Source organism: Heterodontus francisci, chromosome 13 (assembly GCF_036365525.1).
Source record: "Heterodontus francisci isolate sHetFra1 chromosome 13, sHetFra1.hap1, whole genome shotgun sequence".
NCBI lineage: Eukaryota > Metazoa > Chordata > Chondrichthyes > Heterodontiformes > Heterodontidae > Heterodontus > Heterodontus francisci.
In genome coordinates this window covers 107,877,141-107,903,298 of record NC_090383.1, presented here as the reverse complement: position 1 = coordinate 107,903,298, position 26,158 = coordinate 107,877,141, and the positions used below count along the sequence as shown (strand labels likewise).

Here is a 26,158-nt window from a genome sequence, read left to right as displayed (position 1 = left end):
GCAGACAGCAAAGATGGAAATTATTGAGCTTCTTTTCCTGGAAGCTGTAAATCGCCCATGTTTCACAGCCATACAGCAAGGTGCTGAGAACACAGGCCTTATAAACCATCATCTTGGTCCTAAGGGTCAGCTTGGTGTTATCCCATCTGCGAATCGGCTAAAGGTGATAGCTGCTTTCCCTATGTGTGTATCGAGCTCTGCATCAAGGGACAGATTGTCAGTCAGCGTGGACCCAAGGTAGCTGAATTTGCTAACCACTTCCAGTGGGGTGTTATTTAGTGTGATCAAGGGTGGAGATGCAACACCTTCTCCCATGACCACAGTTTTCTTGACTCTTATAGTCAAGGAAAACGAGTTATAGACATGGGAGAGATGGTCCATGAGTCTTTGTAGCTGAGTTTGTGTGTGTGACTGGCGCAGCATCATCAGCATAGAGGAGTTCTCTGATGAGGATGTGATGTGTTTTCGTCTTCACTTTCAGCCTTGATAGATTGTAGAGCTTGCCATCTGACCTAGTGTGCAAGCAGACTGCTTCCATATCTGCAGGGAAGGTGAAAGTCAGGAGCAAGGAGAAGAAGATGCCAAACAGAGTGGGGTTAGGACACAACCCTGTTTCACTTCATTCTCCACTCTGAAACTGTTGAAAGTGGAGCCATCAAACTGTACAATGCAGTGCATGTTGTCATGGAATGATTGGATGAGACTGAGGAGCTTCGGTGGACAGCCAATTTTTCCCAAAATCTTGTAACTGCTCTGCTGACTGTGTCGAATCCCATTGTAAGATAAAGGGATATACTCTGTTCTGTACGCTTCTCTTGCAGCTGGCATATGGAGAAGATATGCCGGCACGGAAACAGCATTGTGCTTCCTGGTACACTCAGTCTGCAAGTAAATGGAGTCTTTTAAGTGTACCCTAGCAAAGGCCTTCCCCGTGATGCTAAGTAGTGAGATGCCCCTGTAGTTGTCGCAGTCTCCTCTTGTTGCCTTTGATTTTGTATATTGTGATCATTTGGCATCACGCATCTCCTGCAGAACAGAGCTGACTTTCCAGCAGAGAAGGAGAAGGTCATAAAGGTGTGGCAATAGATGGGACTTTCCGTGCTTGAGCAGTTTGGCTGGGATTCCGTCCTGGTTTATAATTAGAGTGCTTATAATTATGATACAATGTTGATGTATAGTAAGTACTAATGAGACAACATTGTTACTTTGTTACATTAGTTGGTCTTTCTGCCTGTGAGTGCTAATCTTTGGCTCTGTTTTCACTGTCACAGTGTCTACTTTGAACTGCTTTTGTTGCAATGTAATTCCTTCACCAAGATCTGTCCTGCAAATTTGACTTAAGTATTAACTGTATATAGAAGTTACTGAACTTTTGATCAAATGGTACTCTTCCGTCATTCTTTTGTCATTTGCCATTCCTTAGTGAAGGATACTTTGTAAGGCAAACCGTGCCAAGGTTGTGGAGATGTTTGCTCATTTTTTGTGGAAAAGTATGTTGCTCTGCTTGGTGTCCCTTACTACCTGACTAAATGCGAGCAAGGTAATGAACCTTCAGGCAGTGTGCCTGCAGATCCAGATTATGCTGCTCCTGAATGCCCATTTGAGCCAAAGTTGCATATAGTCAGAAGTTCAAAGGCAGTGATAAAGTTTATAACATCAAATGTTCTAACCATAGATGTTTACTTGCATAAGATTATGTCTGAGACATTGTTGCATTGGATTGAAGGTTACATTATTTGCTTGAGGCAAAGTTGAATTTCTGTCACATTGTGGACTGTCAGTCACCTCATTGTCATTCTGTTGATTCATCTATTTTCTCTCCAGGATTTGGAATGCACTGACTGATAACTATGGTAATGTAATGGCTGTGGACTGGAAGACATCCCACACCCGTGCTTTGCATCTGCCAACACTGAGTCTGTCAGAAAAGGCGGTGAGTGATTCACCATTACTGACTTGGACATCACTGAATTTTCAGATTTTGGTTTCTGCTTATAAAATCAGTTTGTCAGTTGTGTGAAACATCTGCACTGTGATCTTTATTGGTTACTATATATCATTTATAAAGAATAGAATTCTATTACTAAGCCTAACCTTTTGGGAATCAATGATGGAAGGACCACAAAAGACACTGCTGCTGAAATAGATCTAAATTTACATTTCTTTCATATTGGACTTTTCATTCAGAATTTGTTATCTCTGTGTCCCTCCTGGCATTAATGTGATTAATCTGTTTTCCATAGAGTGGCAGTAGACATGTAGACTCAGATAAAACAGCGTAAACACTGGGAACCAAATCACAAACATAAAACTTCCAAAATTCAAATGAAAAGACAACAAGTATAAAAACAGGTTTGTAGCCTTGTTCAGGCAATGCACACAGTGCAGCCAGATCGATTGACATTGTGGTTCTTCATAGGTCAGACTCCCAGACACTTATGGAGTGATTGACAGGGGAATTACCCAAACATCTCCATTCTAACTTGGAATAATGCTGTCAGTATGTGCAACCTAGACTGGATGCTACGAACAGGAATTAATACAAAGTATCAACAATCCACTGATATTACTGTTCCCACAGCTAGAACTTCTCTCGTGAATGTAGCTTACAATTCCTGTTCCAAAGCTAGTGAGCTGCTGAATGAAATCTGAAAGCCCTCCCTCCCTTATTATACTACACTGAAGGCGATGTAAAGTGTCACGTCTGAGATATCCTCTCTCTGGCTACATTAGTTATGTTTCTAATTGGCCTTGCAGAATGTTTTCTGACTGTTCATTATGAAAGGATTATTAAAATCAGTGTTTGACCATTTCTGCAAATGCATGAAATCCCCTCATGAAAATGGGTCTAGTCCTAAGTAGTAGATAGTGTTGATTTTTACCATTTGTATTTTTCCGTTTTTCTTTTCCTCAATTGTTTTACCTATAGTTAGAGACAGGAATTTCCATAATCCATATTCTTCAACCTGCAACCTTTCCCTGTCAAAAATAAATCCTTATGACATAATTTACTTTTGATCCCAGCCTGCATCTCATTACTTCCAAACCTTTATTTCCTTGCTATACACTGTGAATACTGACAGCTAGGTAATGGAGCAGTATTTGCGAAAAGCAAATTCTGTAGGATGGATGATTGCTAGAAATAAAAACTATTTTTAGGAAGAATATGCTCCCCAGGTCTTCTGGCAGTTGCTATACCTCTAACTCTATAGAATTTAAATGAATTTTAAGTAATCTATTGAAGTAATTAGGGCAATATTCACAGTAGTTGCACTATCCACTCATCCAGCATGGCTACAGTTAGTGATTGTGCAGCATGTAGATGAGAGTGTATGTGTGTGAACAGGGTGACTTGTGTTGGTGGTTGCAGCACTGCATCACATACATTCCAAGGGGCAGTAGGCTGGTTTGGACCTCCTATGACAGTAGTCTTCTGTCCTCCTCTGTTTAAGGCAGGCACATGTTTTTCATGTTTGTGCTTTTGGGCAGAGCTGTCAATTATTCTGTTATTGTCACTCTCTCTGGACTAATGCTTTCTCTTTCACCACACCGTTAGCACTCCCTTTGCCTTTGTCCCATGACATCTTTGTCATTAATCTCTCCTGCCCTCTGCCCTATCAAGCACCTTCCCTTTTGTTCTCTTTCCCCTCCCTCTTCTCCCCCCCCCCCCCCCCTTCACTTGCTTAAAACCTATTACATTTGTAACCTTTGCTAGCTCTGATGAAAAGTCACAGATCTGAAACATCAACTCTGCTTCTCTCTCTACAGATGCTGCCAGACCTACTGAGTATTTCTGGCATTTTCTGTTTTTAGTTTAGATTTCCAGCATCTGTAGTATTTTGCTTTTATTAAGTAAATAAGGTATTGTTTTCTCTTCAGTAACAGCTGGTGTTCCATCTATTTCCAATACTGCTTCCTGGATTTTACTGATAGAACCACAACATGAAAATAGACTATTTGCCTCATTCTGTCTGTGCTGGCTCTTTGCTATGTTCCAGTAATTTCTCTCACTAATCCTTGTAAGTCTACAACAAATATTTATCCACCTTTCCCTTAAAGAGGTGCAGTCATCTTAACTATTCACTGTGGCGAAGCGTTTCATGCTGTAGACAACTCTCTTCATTAAGGACTTTCTCCTAACCTCCCTCTTCATTCTTTTTTTAGTGACAATCTTAAACTAATAATCACTTAGTATTGTCTTCTCAACCACACGGTGGTTTCGGTTTACCTTAATAAGGGTTAAATGTTATGCAAATTAAATGTGAATGAAATGCCTCCTACTTACCTATTTAAACACATCTCCATTTGCTTAAATCAACTATATACTGTAAGTATGCACTGTTGCATTGCTGTAATACAGCAGCAGTGTGCACTGTTTGCCTTGCAATGGTATGCTGCTAGCATGAATAATGACGGTCAATGTTTTTCAATAGATGCTGTACAGTAAACTACAAGTTTAGTTTTTTTTAAACTTAAACTTTGCTATGTTGAAGTTGCATCTCTACTGCTTTCCTATCAGTATAACTGTGTAGTTCTTGGATCTCTCGTTGAATTCGTTAATATCTGCCGCTACACTTTGTCGGAGCTCTGCATTACAGTCTCCACATTCAGTTGAGAGCTATTTAAATGCTATCTCATGAGAAGAAACCAATTCAAATTACTGATGATTTCATCCTTGTAATGCTGTATGACACATCAATTAAAAGATCTTGTTACAGAAATTAAACCAAATTAATTGAACCGTATTCCAGATTGCTTTCTGTTCTTTTACTAAGTAATGCTGACCAGAATGTAGTGTTCATAGTATTTTCCACTCGACCTGCCCACTAGATTTCTAAAATATTACTGTGCAATAATTTTATTTAAACATATTTAGGTGGTGAAGCACCAATTTATACATTTATGACCATGTAATGAAATACATTTCATGATAATTGCATGTCCATGGGCTAAAAATGATACACCCTCATTTAGCTAGCCAGAGTACTGATTCCTTTGAAAATTCATAGTTAAAGTCTATGTCAAGAAGATTATTTGAGAAAAATTGCATTATAAGAATAAGCTTGTACTGATTATTCAAGAATATTTGATACAGATCCTTCTACTTAATATTATGAAAGGGCATGTTATTTTTAATAGTGGGCACCTAACCTTAGATTTGCCAATTTAAAAAAAAAAGTAAAAACATTGGTATCTGGATGTATTGATACACTCTTTAAGCTAACATTGTGTAACCAAAATATGCAATGACTACATAAAATATATAAAATGAATGTACATTTTCATAACAGGTGAATGCAGACTCACAAGAATTAAACAAAATGTACATAGGGCTAAAGGAAATCAATACTTTTAGATAAAACAGAATCAGAATCCATAAAGTAAAAAAGACAAGTTAATGTTTTGGGTTTAGACCCATTGACATTTTATAATATTGGATGAAACTCTCTCTTCATCCATTTTATCAGGTAAACCGAGTAGTGGATATACTGCGGTATGGCTTAAGCCATGGGCTTGTGCTTGGAACATATCCAACAATGTACCATCAGCGTATGTGGGATCAGTCTGTTTAAAGACTGATTATGGGTACTATTTTAAAGAAAATTGACCCCTTTCTGTCATGTCCAGTGAGAACATACTGTGCTTTAGAAAACATCCTGAGGTGAAAAAGAGCTAAATAAAATCTAAGCAAACCAGTCCCACTGACACCAAGCAGAGAGCAAGTGTTCCACCTTGTGTTCCTTTGGCTTTCTTCAGCCTAGCATTTTTGCCACATTTTTCACCAGAAAATATCTGAAAGTGGAATTCCACAGAAAGCATTTTTGAATGGATTGATTCAAGGGTAAGGTTTGCCATTAATTCTAGAGTGACCTCCTCTAAATTGCAGAATGGACTGTGCAACCTAACTGCAGGACTGAAATTAAGATTGACCAATAGTTTAAGAACAATATATTGATAAATGGATTGATGTTTATGGAAGTGTGACTGGTTTAAAGAATCACCAAACAAGTCTAACAACTGTTTTCCAACTGTATATTCCCACATAGCGATTATTTCCGAGCTGTGTACTTGAGATCCACTTTTACATCTGTCAGTTTTTTTTATGTAAGGCTGCTGATCTCTGGGAATACATACACCACAGGAAGTAGAATGAGCCATACTGAGTTGTCTGATCTCAGCCATAGCTGGAGGCTGCATTTTACAGTTGATTTGGCATTGTAACTGAACATAATTCTGTCCTTGCCTGACATCCAAATGTGTACTTTTCAAAAGACGAAGAGAAGGAGCCCAGCTGATTGCTTTGCCCACCTCCAGATGTCCTTAGGCCAATTGGACTGCCCGACAACTACCCTGACTCGATGAAATAAGCCTTCTGATTTTACTATAAAAGGTCCAAAGGCCAAACAGAGAGACTCAAAATTAGGGTAAAATCTAGAAACGTCATTATTGCCATACTTCAGTTCTGGTGTGGCACATGCGCCACTTTCCCTGTTTGGTGCAAGTAGCACTTCCTTATCGCTTTGTCCCAACACATCATCAATGCAGAACCTACCTTCAGTCACATGAATCGCAGGCAGTGAGCAAAGTTCATTATGTGGATACCACTGAAGATACTTTGTGAAGACAGCTGTAAGCATTTTTCTTTATTTACTTAAAAGTATTTTACTTGTTCCATTAGTTAAACCTGGCCTTTTCCGATTATGAACGCTCAGTTTTATTTTTGACTGAAAGCGAGTATTTGCTGTCAGCTGATTTTGCTGAAAGAAAAATGTAAAACATGAAAATCGCAAGGCTACCAATGACTTTCATTTCTTGAGACGCATGTCTAAAAGTGAGCACCTTCACTGCTGAACCAGTGAATGTGTTGACATCTAAATAATTCAAGAAGGAGTTTGGCCAGCAAATGCATTGAACTCCACTTATGGCAATACATCTATCAAAAAATGTATGTAAACAGAAATGATTAACATTTACCCAAGTACAAAATTTAATACACATTGCTGAAGTTAGAACTAAGCTGCATTGTTCCAACATGTTGGAATTATGCCCTTTTGGTACAGTTAGTGATAATTGGTAATATGGCAATAATTAGGGGAACTATTTTTATTCGTCTTGGAATGTGGGTGTCCCTGGCCAGGCCAGCATTTATTGCCCATCCTTAATTGCCCTTGAAAAGGTGGTGATGAGCTGCCGCCTTGAACAGGTGCAGACCATGTGGGGTAGGTACACCCATAGTACTGTTAGGAAGAGAGTTCCAGGATTTTGACCTAACGACATTGAAGGAACAGCAATATAGTTCCATGTCAGGATGGTGTGTGGCTTGGAGGAGAACTTGCAGGTGGTGGTGTTCCCATGCATCTGCTGCCCTTGTCCTTCTAGTTGGTAGAGTTCGCGTGTTTGGAAGGTGCTGTGTAAAGAGCCTTGGTGTGTTGCTGCAGTGCATCTTGTAGATGGTACACACTGCTGCCACTGTGTGTCGGTGGTGGAGGGAGTGAATGTTTGTGAATGGGGTGCCATTCAAGTGGGCTGCTTTGTCCTGGGTGGTGTCGAGCTTCTTGAGTGTTAGAGCTGCACCCATCCAGGTAAGTGGAGAGTATTCCATCACACTCCTGACTTGTGCCTTATAGATGGTGGGCAGGCTTTCGGGAGTCAGGAGGTGAGTTACTCGCCACAAAATTCCTAGCCTCTGATTGCCGCATTAAATTATGAGTTACACTATTTTCCTATATGGATTCAGGCTGCATATTTACAGAGGAGCAAATGCTATAAGAACTACTTTGGTTTAAAAATAAAATGTAGTTTGCATCTCTTTTGCCCATTAATATAGTCTTCTATATTTATATACATCAAGTCTAGTTATTAAATAAAGCTGATCTCTTAGTACTTTGTTCATAGAGTTAGAGGATATGCTAATCCTGAAAGGCAGAAGCCATTAGACTGGGGCTTCGCTTGCCTGACCAAGTGAATGTAAAAGATCTCGTCAAACAGTTCAAAATCATGGAGAATGTCCTTCCTTCAATCAAACCACAAAAAATAGATTAACTGGTCAGTCATCTCATCAGTTCTTATGGAACCTTGCTGTCCACAAATTAACTGTCCTGTCTTCCTAAATAACAACAGTGATGGTTCAAGAAGGTTCACAGTCACCAGGCTACTAGGAGTTGGCAACAAATGCCAGCTTTGCCAGCAACACACATCCTGAGAATGAATTTTAAAAAAAATTGAAACTGGGCAAAAGGCTTTTGCGAAGTATGAATAATGAAAGTATCTTTTAACCTATTGAAATGGAGAGAGACAGTTAACCAGTAGAGAAAAAAAAGTGACAGATTGAGTATACACAATGGAGCGGCTCAAAATCTTGCTATTTAGTGCAGTACAGGCAGGTTGTCCGACTGTAATGGCAGTGCAAGAGCATGAAGTGCATTAAAGCAGAGTGCACCAAGGTATTTTTTCTTTTTTTTCTTTTTCCAATTCTGTATGTTCTAATATTTATGAGAATGACTAAGATGATGCAAACATTCTACTAGATTATGTTTAATCCCATGGTGCTTTATCTCATTGTTATATTGAAGTCACAGTTGAACTGCCTTTTTATAAATATATATATTATATATATATTAATTATTGACTAACACCTACAGTCAATTTTTTATCTTTCATCTGTACAAAAGTGTACAAAATATTTTCATTGGTGGGCTATGACGGAGAGTCTGCGGCAAACTTGAGGCTGGAGACAAAGGAGTAAGCTCAAGGAGGAAAATTGAGTCAGGTTTGGGAATGAAATCAATAGCCACTATATGTTGGCAGCTGTTCAAATCGGCAACAGCATGTGTCCTACCTCTGTGGGGAGTCTGACTTTTGTCAGCCGCAGTTAGGAATTTGCAATTTAACTTACTTATAGTCATGAAATTGAATTCCAATTAGTAGCCAAATTACATCCCAATTTCCCTTTATAAAATTTATCTGTTAGAAATATATCCTAGATCTTATGGGGCTGCGATCCCCAAAGGAGTTGTTGGACCAGGTTCCCCATATAGTGCTAAAAGATTGCAGCTTGCAGCAGCTCTGTCTCAGGATTTAACTGCCATGAGCCAAGGGCTACACGAGTCCCAAGAGGCTCCTACTAATGCACAGCAACCAGTCATCTCATGCACTTCTGCAGGTCTGTACAAAATTAAGATTACGAGTTCATAGTTCACACACTGTCAGCAAGGGTTCACATGGAGGGAAAAAAGGACTAGGCACACACTATGCAATTGGAATAATAACAGCACTGAATTTATTTTTTGGCTAGATTTGTATAGATATTTGTGTATGTTTATCTGGATGTTATTAACATTCTTGTGTAGGGTACGCACTAACTGCCCACAGCCCTTTATTATTGTCTATTCTATAGTCATGCTTTAGGTCCGTAGTTACCATTGTAAAGTGTTAGCTCATTTAGTTTTGTTTTGTTACCGGTCATAGTAATTTCAGGCTTTGGTAACTGCCTTGTATATAAATATAATTTCTATTTATCAATGGGTGGGGGTGTGTTAATCGTATCTTTAATGATATCAAATATGTCTTGATGACCATTCATCTTGTTCACTTTTTGTTTACAATATTGAAAGATACATGGGCCTTAATTCTTTGAGAAAAGGAAATTGCCAGTTGTGATATCCATTGGTAGTCATTTAAACTCCTATTTTAATATTGCATAGAACCATTGAAAAATTACGGCACAGAAGGACGCCATTCAGCCTGTCGCGTCTGTGCCGGCCGAAAAAACTAGCCGCCCAATCTAATCCCACCTTACAGCACCTGGTCCATAGCCTTGCCGGTTATAGCGCTTCAGGTGTATGTCCAGGTGGCTTTTAAAAGAATTGAGGGTTTCTGCCTCCACCACCGTTCCTGGCAGTGAATTCCAGACACCCACCACCCTCTGGGTGAAAGGGTTTTTCCTCATGTCCCCTATAATCCTTCTACCAATCACCTTAAATCTGTGCCCCCTGGTAATTGACCCCTCTACTAGGGGAAACAGGTCCTTCCTGTCTACTCTATTGAGGCCCCTCATAATTTTGTACACCTCTATTAAGTCACCCCTTAGCCTCCTCTGTTCTAAGGAAAACAACCCTAGCCTATCCAATCATTTCTCATAGCGGCAACGTTCTTCTAAAACTCCTCTGTACTCTTTCCAGAGCAATTATGTCCTTCCTGTAATGTAACCAGAACTCTACGCAGTACTCCAACTGTGGCCTAACCAGCGTTTTATGCAGTTCCAGTATTACATCCCTGCTTTGGAATTCTATACTTTGGCCAATAAAGGAAAGCATTCCATATGTCTTCTTCACTCTATCTACCTGTCCTGCCACCTTCAGGGATCTGTGAACATGCACTCTAAGGTGTCTCACTTCTTCTACCCCTCTCAATATCCTCCCGTTTATTGTGTATTCCCTCGCTTTATTTGCCTTCCCCAAATGCAATACCTGATACTTATCTGGATTGAATTCCATTTGCCACTTTTCTGCCCACTCAACTAAACCATTGATGTCTTTCTGGAGTCTACAGCTATCCTCTTCACTATCAACTACACAGCCAATTTTTGTGTCATCAGAAAATTTCCCAATTATGCCTCCCACATTTAAGTCCAAGTCATTATTATATGCCACAAACAGCAAGGGACCCAACACTGAGCCCTGTGGAACGCCACTGGAAACAGCATTCCATTCACAAAAACATCCGTTGACTACTACCCTTTGTTTCCTGTCCCTAAGCCAATTCTGGATCCAACCTGCCACATTCCCTGTATCCCATGGGCTTTCATTTTACTGACCAGTCTGCCATGTGGGACCTTGACTAAAATGCATGTAGACCACATCTACTGCACTACCCTCATCAATCCTTCTTGTTACTTACTCAATTAAGTTAGTAAGACATGACCTTCCCTTAACAAATCCATGCTTAATTCAGTGGCAGTGTATCCTGTCCTTTAGAATAGATTCCAACAATTTACCCACCACTGAGGTCAGACAGACCGGCCAAAAATTATTTGGCTTATCCATTGTACCCTTTTTAAACAATGGTACAAAGTTTGCAGATCTCCGTTCGTCTGGTAGTTCTCCTGTATCTAGTGAGGATTTGAAGATGATCCTCAGCATATCTGCTATTTCCTCCCGGCTTACTTTAACAACCTGGGATGTAATCCATCCAGCCCTGGCGATTTATCCACTTTAAAGGATGTCAGACCCTCCAGTACTTCCTCTCTCATTATGCTTATCGTATCTAATATTTCACACTCCTCTTTAACTACAATGTCTACATCAATCTTTGTGAAGACTGAGACTAAAAACTCATTAAGGACCTGCTGTTTCCTTGTATATCTCTGATAGGAGCTACCCTTTCCTTAGTTATCCTCTTGCTCTTAATGTATTGATAAAACATCAGTGGGTTTTCCTTAATTTTACCTGCCGATAATTTTTCATGACCTCTCTTTGCTTTTCTAATTTTGTTTTTTACTTCACCCCTGCACTTTCTATACTCCTCTAGGCTTTCTAAAGTATTAAGATTTTTGTGATAGTCATAAGCTTTCATTTTCTGCTTTAACTTACCCTGTAAGCTTCTAGATAACCAGGAGGCTCTAGATTTGGCAGTATCACCCTTTATCTTTGTGGGGACATCCCTACACTGTGCCTGTAGTATCTCACTTTTGAATGCCTCCCACTGGATTGCCACTGATTTTCCTTTAAGTAGCTGTATCCAGTCCACTTTCACCAGGTCACCTCTCAGTTTCTTAAAATTTGCCTTTCCCCAATTTAGAACTTTTACTCCTGTTTTATCTTTGTTCTTTTCCATGATTATGCTAAAACTTACTTTATCCAAACTCACTATCTCCAAAGTGGTCACCCACTGTTACTTCTTCCACTTGCCCAGCTTTATTACTGAAGACTAAATCTAGAATTGCACCCCCTCTCGTTGGGCTTATGTGTTGGCTAAAAAAGTTCACTTGAACACAGTTCAAGAATTTTGTCCTCCCTGTACCCTTCACACTATTTGTATCCCACTTGATATTGGGGTAGTTGAAATCCCCAACTATTATTGCCCTGTAGTTTTTGCACTCAGAAATCTGCCTACATAATTGTTCTTGTACCTCTCTCTCACTATTTGGCGGTCTATAGTACACTCCTAGTCGTGTGGCTGCCCCACTCTATTGCTTATAACTGTGTGAATTTTCAAAAATACTCTGTGCCTTTAGGTTGAGACCTCATTATTTTCACCTTTATATTTTTTTAAACATTTTTACCTGAACAAATCAAAATAGCACTATTGTGACTCTGCTATTTATCATACTTTACAAGCAACACTGAACCTTTTGGACAAATTCCATTAAAAATGGTGGAAATGGACAAAGTATTAACATTCGAGTTCTTTGATGAAGTAATAGAGTTGATGTGGGTAGTGTGGTTGGTGTATTTATGGACTTTCAAAAGATGTTTGACAAAGTACCATACTATACTTGTTAGCAAAATTAAAGTTGATGGAATTAAAGGGACAGTGGCAGCATGAATACAAATTTAGCTAAGGGACAGAAAGCAGAGAGCATTGGTTAATGGTTGTTTTTCAGACTGGAGGAAGCTATACAATAGCATTCCCCTGAGGTCAGCATTGGGATCACTGCTCTTTCTGGTATGTGTTAATGTCTTTGACTTGGGTAATCAGGGCATAATTTCAATGTTTGCGGATGACACAAAAATCAGAAATGTAAACAGAGGCTGATAGTAACAGAATTAGAATTAGAACATTACAGCGCAGTACAGGCCCTTCGGCCCTTGATGTTGCGCCGACCTGTGAAACCATCTGACCTACACTATTCCATTTTCATCCATATGTCTATCCAATGACCACTTAAATGCCCTTAAAGTTGGAGAGTCTACTACTGTTGCAGGCAGGGCGTTCCACGCCCCTACTACTCTCTGAGTAAAGAAACTACCTCTAACATCTGTCCTATATCTATCACCCCTCAGCTTAAAGCTATGTCCCCTCGTGTTTGCCATCACCATCCGAGGAAAAAGACTCTCACTATCCACCCTATCTAACCCTCTGATTATCTTTATATGTCTCTATTAAGTCACCTCTCCTCCTCCTTCTCTCCAATGAAAACAACCTCAAGTCCCTCAGCCTTTCCTCGTAAGACCTTCCCTCCATACCAGGCAACATCCTAGTAAATCTCCTCTGCACCCTTTCCAAAGCTTCCACATCCTTCCTATAATGCGGTGACCAGAACTGCACGCAATACTCCAGGTGCGGTCTCACCAGAGTTTTGTACAGCTGCAGCATGACCTCATGGCTCCGAAACTCGATCCCCCTACTTATAAAAGCTAACACACCATATGCCTTCTTAACAGCCCTATTAACCTGGGTAGCAACTTTCAGGGATTTATGTACCTGGACACCAAGATCTCTCTGTTCATCTACACTACCAAGAATCTTCCCATTAGCCCAGTACTCTGCATTCCTGTTACTCCTTCCAAAGTGAATCATCTCACACTTTTCCGCATTAAACTCCATTTGCCATCTCTCAGCCCAGCTCTGCAGCCTATCTATGTCCGTCTGTACCCTACAACATCCTTCGGCACTATCCACAACTCCACCGACCTTCGTGTCATCCGCAAATTTACTAACCCACCCTTCTACACCCTCTTCCAGGTCATTTATAAAAATGACACACAAGACTTCAGGAGGGCATTGAATGGTATAATGGGGAGACACGTGGCACATGAAATTTAATGCAGAGAAATGTGATGTGTTGCATTTTGGCAGGAAGAATGAGGAGAGGCCATATGAACTAAATGCTAAAATTTTAAAAGGGGTCTTGAAACAGCCACAGGAACACAAGAAATAGGAGCAGGAGTAGACCATATGGCCCATTGAGCCTGCTCCACTATTCAATACGATCATGACTAATTTTAGGCTTCAACTCCACTTTCCCGTCCGTTCACCATATCCCTTGATTCCCTGAGAAATAGAAAATATGTCTGTCCCAGCCTTAAATGTATTCAACGATGGAGCATCCACAACCCTCTGGGGTAGAGAATTCCAAAGATTCTCAACCCATTGAGTGAAGTAATTTCTCCTCATCTGAATCCTAAATGATCGGCCCCTTATCCTGAGCCTGTACCTCAGTGTTTTAGATTCCTCGACCAGCAGAAACAATCTCTGTGTCTACTCTATCCAACCCCTTCAGAATCTTGGAAGTTTCAATGAGATTGCCCCTCATTCTTCTAAACTCCAGAGAATATAGGCCCAATTTACTCAGCCTCTCACCATAGGACAACCCCCAAGGAGGATGAGTATGATGAAGGTGCTCCATGCGGGGTGACACCCTCATCCTACTGCCTGCCATCCTCAGTCCTTATCTAGTGCTCTGGATGGCTGGAAGGGTCACCAGCTGGGGCACAACTGGGGCGCCACTCTTCCTCTTTGGCATATCTGTCTGTGGGAGCCTCTGTGCAGGGCCAATGATGCAGTTGCAGCAGCCTCTAGAGGTGCCCCCACGGGCAGCTGCACGAGGAGGATGACCGCCACTTGCATCTCAGCCGCAGGCAGAGACAAGTGAGCATCTGCCTCCACCTCCTCTGGGGCCAAAATGGGAGCACTGCCTAGGAGTGGTTGATGCACCAGCAGCAGCACTGTGGCTCTCAGCCATTCTGAGGGGTGAATAAGAGGCCTGGGCATGCACTGCTCCCGTGTTCAGGAGCGGCATGCGTCCTGAGGCTCCTCAGTTTATGTCTCTATTGGAGGGTGAATATCCAGAGACCTGTCTTGAAGGTTGGGGGTAGCACTCAACTTGTCAGAGCATATCTTGAACCTTTTCGTACACTGGATCCAACTTCTTCTGACTATACTTCTTCCTCTGACTGCAACAGCGATGTCCATCCACAACTGCTTTGTCTGAATAGGTGGCCTCCTCCTGCCACCCTCTGGGAAGAGGACCTCCTCCATACCCCCACAGCCTCCAGCATGACCTCCAGGTTCATATCTCAAAATCGAGAGCTGCCTGCATTCCAGGCCTTGGGCTTTGCTGAGACATTGTGGAATTCAAGTCTTCTGTGATCTTTCACTCTGCAGTAATAGCAGTGACATGGCAGCTACAGTAATGGCTGCCATGGTCCGTTTAAATCGGGCTCACACTTCAGTTGTCCCACCTTCTTTCCAGCTCCCATGGCTGTTAATTGGCCACCAACCCCATCTCCGTAACAATTAAGGCTAACTTGGGCCCATTACTGTTTCCCCCCAGGGGCTGATTCAGGACTCAGAAAAGGTCCCAACTTCTGTTTCCCACCCCTGCAGCGAAAATCTGGCCCCTTGTGTCAGCAGTCATTTTCAGAAGTGAGGCTTAGTCCCTTCTTTAGAAATGTAATTACTGTTCCTTAAATAGGCTAATGTAGGAATCAGTATTGCACATAGCATGGTCCCACAAATAGCAATGAAATGAATGGCCAAATAATTTGTTTCGGTGAAGGGATGAATGTTGGTTAGGTCACCCGGAAAACTGCCCTCCTTCTCAATTGTACTGTGTAATCCTTTAAATCCACCTGAGCAGCTAACTAGGTCCTGGTTTAACATTTCACACAAAGGACAGTGTAACCTACAGTGCACCATTTTCTCAATGGGTTTTGAACTCTCAACTTGATTCGTAGACCGGAGTGTTACCACTCAGCCAAGGTGACACTGCTTAAAATTAAAGTAATACTTATACAAAGAGCATAACTATACATTTGAAACCTTTTTCTCTTATGAAAAAAATGTACTTTTTTTATTCTTGAGCATTCAAATTAAATTCTGAACTTTTGTTTCTCCTCTCACAGAATCACAGAATAATACAGTGCAGAAGAGGCCCTTCGGCCCATTGAGTCTGCACCGATGCATTAAAGACACCTGACCTGTCTACCTAGTCCCATTTGCCAGCACTGGCCCATAGCCTTGAATGTTATGACGTGCCAAGTGCTCATCCAGGTACTTCTTAAATGATGTGAGGCACCCCGCCTCTACCACCCTCCCAGGCAGAGCATTCCAGACCGTCACCACCCTCTGGGTAAAAAGGTTCTTCCTCAAATCCCCCTTAAACCTCGCCCCTCACCTTAAACTTGTGTCCCCCGTAACTGACCCTTCAACTAAGGGGAACAGCTGCTCCCTATCCATCCTGTCCATGTGCATCATAATCTTGTACACCTCGATCAGGTCACCCCTCAGTCTGCTCTGCTCCAGCGAAAACAACCCAAGCCTATCCAACCTCTCTTCATAGCTTAAATGTTCCATCCCAGGCAACCACCTGATGAATCGCCTCTGCACCCCCTCCAGTGCAATCACATCCTTCCTATAATGTGGCAACCAGAATTGCTCACAGTACTCCAGCTGTGGCCTTACCAAAGTTCTATACAACTCCAACATGACCTCCCTGCTTTTGTAATCTATGCCTTGATTGATAAAGGCAAGTATCCCATATGCCTTTTTCACCACCCTATTAACCTGCCCTTCTACCTTCAGAGATCTATGGACAAACACGCCAAGGTCCCTTTGTTCCTCGGAACTTCCCAGTGTCAGGCCATTCATTGAATACTTCCGTGTCACATTACTCCTTCCAAAGTGTATCACCTCACACTTTTCAGGGTTAAATTCAATCTGCTACTTTTCTGCCCATTTGACCATCCCGTCTATATCTTCCTTTAACCCAAGACACTCAACCTCACTGTTAACTACTCGGCCAATCTTTGTGTCATCCGCGAACTTACTGATCCTACCCCCCACATAGTCATCTATGTCGTTTATATAAATGACAAACAATAGGGGACCCAGCACAGATCCCTGTGGTACGCCACTGGACACTGTCTACCAGTCACTAAAACAGCCGTCTGTCATCACTCTCTGTCTCCTACAGCTAAGCCAATGTTGAATCCATCTTATCAAGTTACCCTGTATCCCATGTGCATTTGCTTTCTTGATAAGTCTCCCATGTGGGACCTTGTCAAAGGCTTTGCTGAAATCCATGTAAACTACATCAACTGCACTCCCCTCATCTACACACCTGCTCACATGCTCAAAAAATTCAGTCAAATTTGTTAAGCATGACCTCCCTCTGACAAAGCCATGCTGACTATTCCTAATCAAATTTTGCCTCTCCAAGTGGCGATAGATCCTCTCCTTCAGAATTTTCTCCAATAATTTCCCAACCACTGATGTGAGACTCACTGGTCTGTAGTTCCCTGGCTTATCCCTACAACCTTTCTTAAATAGTGGGACCACATTAGCTGTTCTCCAGTCCTCTGGCACCTCCCCTGTGGCCAGAGAGGAATTAAAAATTTGGGTCAGAGCCCCTGCAATCTTCACCCTCGCCTCCCACAGCATCCTGGGACACAAATCGTCTGGACCTGGAGGTTTGTCCACTTTTAAGCCTGCCAAAACCTCCAATACCTTGTCACTCCCTATGACAATTTGCTCAAGAACCTCACAGTCTCTCTCTCTCAGTTCCATATCTACATCCTCATTCTCTTGGGTGAAAACGTGAAGTATTCATTCAACACCCTACCAATGTCCTCTGGCTCCACCCACAGATTTCCCCCTTGGTCCCTAATGGGTCCTACTCTTTCCCTGGTTATCCTCTTCCCATTGATATACTTATAGAATATCTTGGGATTTTCCCTACTTTTACCAGCCAGAGCTTTCTCATATCCCCTCTTTGCTCTCCTAATTGCTTTCTTAAGCTCCATCCTACACTTCCTGTACTCCACTAATGCTTCCGTTGATTTGCTCTCCTTGTATTTGCTAAAAGCCTCTTTTCTTTCTCATCGTACCCTGAATGTTTCTGGTCATCCATGGTTCTCTGGGCTTGTTGCTCCTATCTATTACCCTAGAGGGAACATGTTGGGCCTGTACCCTCCCCATTTCGTGTTTGAATGCCCCCCACTGCTCTTCTGTAGATTTCCCAACAAGTAACTCTTTCCAGTCTACCTTGGCCAGATCCTGCCTTATTTTACTAAAATTCGATCTCCCGCAATCCAAAACCTATTTTTGCAACTTGTCTATTTCTTTCTCCATAACGAGCTTAAATTGTACCATGTTGTGGTCGCTATCACCAAAATGCTCCCCCACCAACACATCAACCACCTGTCCAGCTTCATTCCCCAAGATTAAGTCCAGCACTACACCTTTCCTTGTTGGATCCTCTACATATTGAGCTAAAAAGTTCTCCTGTATACATTTTAAGAACTCCACTCCATCTAAGCCCTTAACACGATGACTATCGCAATTAATGTTGGGAAAGTTGAAATCACCTAATATAATTACCCTATTATTTTTACACGCCTCTGCGAATTGCACACATATTTGCTGCTCAATTTCCCGCTGACTATCTCGGGGGTCTATAATAAACACCTAGCAATGTAGCTGTCCCTTTTTTATTCCTAAACTCTACCCATAAAGCTTCATTTGATGCCCCCTCCAAGATATCATCTCTCCTTACTGCAGTAACTGACTCCTTGACTAATATTGCAATGCCCCCTCCTCTTTTACCCCCTCCTCTGTCTCACCTGAAGGTTCTATATCCCAGGATATTGAGCTGCCAATCCTGCCCCTCCCACAACCATGTCTACGTGATGGCTACTATATCACAATTCCACATGTGAATCCTTGCCCTTAACTCATCCGTTTTACTTGTAATACTCCTGGCATTAAAGTAGAGGCCATCCATCCTTGTCTTACTCCCTTGAAACTTACTTCCGCTGTATTCCCTCTGACTTGTTTGCTTTCCTGTGTTTAGCTGTGTCCCTATTCTGCTAGGAGTCTGCGTCCCCTCCCCCTGCCAAATTAGTTTAAACTCCTCCCAACAGCACTAGCAAACCCGCCAGCAAGGATGTTAGTCCCCCTCTGGTTCAGATGTAGACCGTCCCACTTGTACAGGTCCCACCTTCCCCAGAAACAGTCCCAGTGGTCCAGGAATCTCAAACCCTCCCTCCTGCACCAACTCTTAAGCCACACATTCATCTGTGCTATTCTCCTATTTCTGTACTCGCTAGCACGTGGCACTGGGAGTAATCCAGAGATTGCAAATTCTGCTTTTTAGTCTACTGCCCAACTGCCTGAATTCTTGATGCAAGATCTAATTCCTCTTTCTACCTATGTCATTGGTACCAATATGTACCATGACCTCTGCCTTATCACCCTCCCCCTGCAGCCATTCAGTGACATCCCGGATCCTGGCACTAGGGAGGCAACACAGCATCCTGGAGTTAAGTTGACGGCCACAGTAGCACCTATCTGTTCCCCTGACTATAGAATCCCTATTAATATTGCTCTTCCTCTCTTTCCCCCTTCCTGTGCAGACAGGTTGCTTGTGGTGCCAGAAGTTTGGCTCTATCCACACTCCCTGGAGGAACCAGCCTCATCAGCCTCCAAAATGGAATACCGATTTGCAAGCGGGACCCCAGGGATTCCTGAACTACCTGCTTGTTTCTCTTGGACTGCCTGGTGGTCACCCATTCCCTTCCTTCCTCAAGTCCCTTCAGCTGCAGTGTGACCACCTCTCTAAACGTGCCATCCATGATGCTCTCAGACTCGTGGATTCTCCACAGTGTTTCCAGCCGCCGTTCCAGCTCTGAAACCCGAGCTTCCAGGAGCTGCAGTTGGACACACTTCCTGCACACATGCTGGTCCTGGGGACTGGAAATGTTCCCAGATTCCCACATGCAGCAAGAGGAGCAAACCACGGCTTTAAGCTCTCCTGCCATGACTAAACCCTTTAAATTTAAAACTTTAGAAGACTATTATAATAAAAAAAAAAATCAATCAACTAAGTCTTGCTAAAACAATGACTTACAATTCAAGAAATGCTGGAACCACTCAGCAGGTCTGGCAGCATCTGTGAAAAGAGAAGCAGAGTTAACGTTTCGGGTCAGTGACCCTTCTTCGGAACTGTTCCGAAGAAGGGTCACTGACCCGAAACGTTAACTCTGCTTCTCTTTTCACAGATGCTGCCAGACCTGCTGAGTGGTTCCAGCATTTCTTGTTTTTATTTCAGATTTCCAGCATCCGCAGTATTTCGCTTTGACTTACAATTCAATCCAGTTTGAAAAGTACCCACCAGGACTTATTCACCAGTCAGCTGTGCTCTTTAGAAACTCTCGGCTCCCCTCACGCTCTTTGAGGACAGGTAGGAAATGAAAGGAGCTCCTTGCTTCCTCCTCACTGAACTCCCTCAGTCACAAAACTCCCACTTTAGCACTCTAATGCAGCCCCAAGTCAGCACTGCAGTGCAAACTAAGTCAGCACTGTAAGATGGCCCACTTTTATACTGTCTGACTCTAGCCCCTGAAAACTGGTTTAAGCCAGTTATCTAATTAACTAGGTGCAGCTGCAAGCAGAGCCTGAGTGAACTCTGTTTAAAGCTGGTCTAAAACTCACCTTCTCCAACCCAAACCGCAACTGTTAAGTTAATTTGCTAAATAAAAGAATGACTAGACTTTAGATAAAACTGACCCTTAATTACCCTCAGTCACAAAACTCCCACTTTAGCACTCTAATGCAGCCCCAAGTCAGCACTCCAGTGCAAACGAAGTGCCTCTCCTTGAGCCCAGAATCTTGGGTATGGTTCCACAGATATTGGCCTTCTTGTACCTCAGCCAAGTGACCATTCTTAATGCCTGAGGCCACTGAATGAGTGTCAGTAGGCTTCTTTACGTTGGAGGGCAATTGAACCCACTCCAATTTGGTTGTCACTCGATATCCGCACTTTGCAACCTAAGTTCTTGGACAGCAGTCAAGCACAGGAACCTTACCTGATAATTTCTGCCCTGTCCTCCGCAAACTCATCACTGAGCTAGAATTCAATCTCTTTGTATGGCCTAATGTAACATCAAGCAATTCCTGTATCCACTAAGCTGCCAGGATACCTTGTACTTATCAAAGCGAGAAATGTCTGGCTGACAGTAGAATGTTATGCTTTTTATTAATCACGTTACCACGTTGTTTTATCCTTGGTAATTTGTAGAGTAAAGCTGTTCCTACACATACATTGTCAAAACAATGTGCCTGAACTCTTTCAGGCGTTGAAGACATCGCTCTACTGCACCATCCTGGTGGCTGCATTGAAATGTGAGTGTCAGTTCGTACTGAATTTCCAGGCAGTTTGTGCTGTGGATTCTAGACCCTTGAATTGACACTGACCAAACATGTTTCATTTGGAACCCATAGAGAAGAGACATCTACAAATGTAACCATTGTTTATTGACTTTTTATGAAGTCCATGTAACTGCTGTACCAAGCAATTCTCAACATTTCTCATTTTGCAGTGAATGTATGCAGTTTTATTGCTTATAAGAGTCTTTGTCATCCGAGCCATTACAGACACCCCTATGGATTTGCTGTTACTTTCTCGAACCAGTGGGATTTAAACAATAAATGCTTCAAGACAGTAGAAACCCTTTTAATTATTAATGGTTTAAGGAACCTTGCAATAATGAATATTGACTAAAAAAGGTAACACAGTGATGAGAACAAAAAAGATTCTTTTTAGTCCCATTGTTGCAACCCTGACAAATACTACAGGCTGAATTTTTGGACCACCCCCTCCCTCAAGGTAGGGGCAGAGGTGGGGACTCAAATACCAGTGTTGACCAGCTTGTCAGTTTCGAAACGTCGTTCCCAGCGGGGCAATGTTCTCCAGGGCGTGAGAGGGTGGAACATTGATCCCATCCGCCTCCGGATTGAGGCCAATTAAAATATTTCAAGGCTCGTTAAAAGCTTGTTAGAGTCGGAACATGGAATTTTGAAGGGGCGCACAGGTTTCAGAAGCTGTCCGCTGCAGATCAACTGAAGGGAGGTGGGTACATCATGGGGACTAAGTCATGGCTGCTTCAGGGAATCCCCCCAGACCCATAAGAGGGTCAGTGGGGCCAAGGAAAACTTGGCCTTTGGCAAAGAGGTACCCTTGGTGCTGCGCAGGTGGCGGGAGAGCGGCACTCAATGCTTGAGCATTGAACGGGGTCGTCATTGAAATTGGACGGACCACCCGGTATCGACCTCGGCACCGGAAACGACAACGGCAAACCCAGCCCTGTCGACCCTGCAAAGTCCTCCTTACTAACATCTGGGGGATTGTGCCAAAGTTGGGAAAGCTGTCCCACAGACTAGTCGAGCAACAGCCTGACATATTCATACTCACTGAATCATACCTTACAGACAATGTCCCAGAAACTGCCATCACCATTCCTGGGTATGTCCTGTCCCACTGGCAGGACAGACCCAGCAGAGGTGGTGGGACAGTGGTATACAGTCGGGAGGGAGTTACCCTGGGAGTCCTCAACATTGACTCCGGACCCCATGAAGTCTCATGGCATCAGGTCAAACATGGACAAGGAAATCTCCTGCTGATTACCACCTACCGCCCTCCCTCAGCTGATGAATCAGTACTCCTCCATGTTGAACACCACTTGGAGGAAGCACTGAGGGTGGCAAGGCTGCAAAATGTACTCTGGGTGGGAGACTTCAATGTCCATTACCAAGAGTGGCTCGGTAGCACCACTACTGACGGAGCCGGCCGAGTCCTAAAGGACATATCTGCTAGACTGGGTATGTGGCAGGTGGTGAAGGAACCAACGAAGAAAAAACATATCTGACCTCTTCCTCACCAATCTGCCTGCCACAGATGCATCTGTCCATGATTGGTAGGAGTGACCACCACACAATCCTTGTGGAGGCGAAGTCCCACCTTCACATTGAGGATACCCTCCATTGTGTTGTGTGGCACTATCGCTGTGCTAAATGGGATAGATTTCGAACAGATCGAGCAGTGCAAAACTGGGCATCCATGAGGCGCTGTGGGCGATCAGCAGCAGCAGAATTGCACTCAATTACAATCTGTAATCTCATGGCATATTCCCCACTCCACCGTTACCATCAAGCCAGGAGACCAACCCTGGTTCAATGAAGAGTGCAGGAGGGCATGCCAGAAGCAGCACCAGGCATACCTCAAAGTGAGGTGCCAACCTGGTGAAGCTACAACAGAGGACTACTTGCGTGCCAAACTGCGTAAGCAGCATGCGATAGACAGAGCTAAGTGATCCCATAACCAACGGATCAGATCTAAGCTCTGCAGTCCTGCCAAATCGAGCCATGAATGGTGGTGGACAATTAAACAACTAACTGGTGGAGGTGGCACCACAAATATCCCCATCCTCAATGATGGCGGAGCCCAGCACATCAGTGCGAAAGATAAGGCAGAAGCATCTGCAACAATGTTCAGCCAGATGTGCTGAGTTGATGACGCCAGGCTTCAGCCAATTCAGTTCACCCAGCGTGATATTCTGGCAATACTGAAGACCAGTGCTCCAGAACTTGCTGCGCCCCTCGCCAAGCTATTCCAGTATAGCATCTACCTGGCAATGTGGAAAATTGCCCAGGTGTGTCCTGTGCACAAAAAGCAGGACAAATCCAACCTGGCCAATTACCACCCCATCAGTCTACTCTCAATCATCAGTATAGTGATGGAAGGTGTCATCGACAGTGCTATCAAGCGGCACTTGCTTAGCAATAACCTGCTCAGTGACACTCAGTTTGGGTTCCACCAGGGCCACTCAGCTCCAGACCTCATTACAGCCTTGGTTCAGACTAAAGAGCTGAATTCAAGAGGTGAGGTGAGAGTGACTGCCTTTGACATCAAGGCAACATTTGACCGAGTATGGCATCAATGAGCCCTAGCAAAACTGAGGTCAATGGGAATCAGGGGGGAAACTCTCCACTGGTTGGAGTCATACCGAGCGCAAAGAAAGATGGTCGTGGTTGTTGGAGGTCAATCATCTCAGCTCCAGGATATTACTGCAGGAGTTCCTCAGGGTAGTGTCCTAGGCCCAACCATCTTCAGCTGCTTCATCAATGACCTTTCTTCAATCATAAGTGGGGATGTTCGCTGATGATTGCACAATGTTCAGCACCATTCGCGACTCCTCAGATGCTGAAGCAGTCCATGTCCATATGCAGCAAAACCTGGACAATATCCAGGCTTGGGCTGATAAGTGGCAAGTAACATTCGCACCACACAAGTGGCAATGACCATCTCCAGCAAGAGAGAATCTAACCATCTCCCCTTGACATTCAATGGCATTACGCTCGCTGACTCCCCCACTATCAACATTCTAGGGTTACCATTGACCGGAAACTGAACTGGAGTAGCCATATAAATACCGTGGCTACAAGACCAGGTCAGAGGCTAGGAATCCTGTGGTGAGTAACTGACCTGCTGACTCCCCAAAGCCTGTCCACCATCTACAAGACACAAGTCAGGAGTGTGATGGATTGCGCTCCACTTCCCTGGATGTGTGCAGCTCCAACAACACTCAAGAAGCTCGACACCATCCAGGACAAAGCAGCCTGCTTGATGGGCACCCCATTCACAAACATTCACTCCCTCCACCACTGACGCACAGTGGCAGCAGTGTGTACCATCTACAAGATGCACTCCAGCAACGCACCAAGGCTGCATGACCTCTACCAACTAGAAGGACAAGGGCAGCAAATGCATGGAAACACTACCATCTGCAAGTTCCCCTCCAAGTCTCACACCATCCTGACTTGGAACTATATCGCCATTCCTTTACTGTTGCTGGGTCAAAATCCTGGAACTCCCTTCCTAACAGCACTGTGGGTGTACCTACCTCACAAGGACTGCAGCGGTTCAAGAAGGCAGCTCACCACCACCTTCTCGAGGGTAATTAAGGATGGGCAATAAATGCTGGCCTAGCCAGTGACGGCCACATCCCATGAATGAATAAAAAAACCCTGGCATCATGGGCAGAGAGCTGGGACCAAGGCTGCCAAGGACAATTGGATGCCCACCTGTCCAAAAGGAAGGCTGCTGCTCGCAATGAGGGCAGAACGGTCAGATTCTGGGCCCAGTGGCGATGAAGGGGAAACATCCTCCTCTGGGAGGGCAGGACCCCGGGCAGCAGGCGGGCATGGGAGAGGAAAGGGGTGCAGGAAGGAAATGGAGGCCATACCCTCAACACAGGATCTACTGCTGAAGATGGAGCTACCTCGAGATGACTGAGACCAAGTGCTGCAGGAGACTGTGACTCTCTAGGCAGATTTCAAAGACTTTTGTGCCCTCATCGCTGAAAACCTCGCAGCACTGTTCACCATGCCTTGCCAGTCATCGTCAAAGTCACTGTGACCTTGAACTTCTTTGTCTCTGGCTCCTTCCAAGGATCTATAGGGGACCTTCGTGGTATCCTGCAAACAGCTGCACCTTACTGCATCTCGCAGGTCACCGAAGTCCTCTTTGCCAGAGATTGTGTTGGTTCAGTTCATAAGATGCAGCCTGACAGGGACAGAAGGCATTGGGTTTCGCCACCATCAGTTGCACCCATGTGGTCATCAAGGTAGCCAGTGACCAGCCAGTCAGAATCATCTACAGGAAGGTCTAATGTTCCCTCAATGTCCAACTGGTCTGCAATCGCAACAGGAACTTGCTCTATTTTTGCACTCGCTTTCCTGGCAGCTGCCATGACTGATTCATCTTCTGCCAGTCTACGCTGCCTTGGATCTACACTCCAACCCCCAAAGTGCATGAATGGATCCTCGGGGACAAGGGATAACCCTCGAAGACATGGCTACTCACTCCTCTATGGGAGCCCCAGATAGAGGCACACTAGGACCATCATTGAGCAGGCCATTGGGCTTAACAAAATATGTTTCTGGTGCCTGGACCAGTTGGGTATTGCCCTCTAATACCCTCCTGCAACGGTCTTGGTCATTATGGTAGTCTGCTGAATTCTCCATAACATGACAGGCTTAGTTAAGTTCGACAAGTAAACACTGTTGCCATTAACAAATCGTACAGGGACTAGGGGACGCAAATTGAAAGTTTTGGCAAAAGATGCAGAGGGAATATGAGGAAGCACTTTTTTACACAGCAGGTGGTAATGACCTGGAACTCGCTGCCCACAAGGGTGGTGGAAGCGGAGACGATCAATGACTTCAAGAGGAAGTTGGATTGTCACCTGAGAGAAATGGACTTGCAGGGCTACGAGGATTGAGCTGGGGCATGGAACTGACAGCTCCGTGGAGAGCCTGCATGGACTGAATGGACCGAATGGCTTCCTTCTGTGCCATAAATGACTGCATGCAGAGA

At 43.7% G+C, this 26,158-nt stretch overlaps 1 protein-coding gene across 1 annotated transcript in view; it reads left to right on the top strand.

The window, feature by feature from the left end:
• The window catches only part of fez2b (fasciculation and elongation protein zeta 2b), a 192,593-nt gene that overhangs the window by 89,597 nt on the left and 76,838 nt on the right, over window positions 1-26,158 (top strand). The window contains exon 2 of the mRNA XM_068045358.1: window positions 1,825-1,933. Coding sequence (XP_067901459.1) covers window positions 1,825-1,933 — 109 coding nt within the window. The remainder of the gene's footprint in view (window positions 1-1,824; window positions 1,934-26,158) is intronic.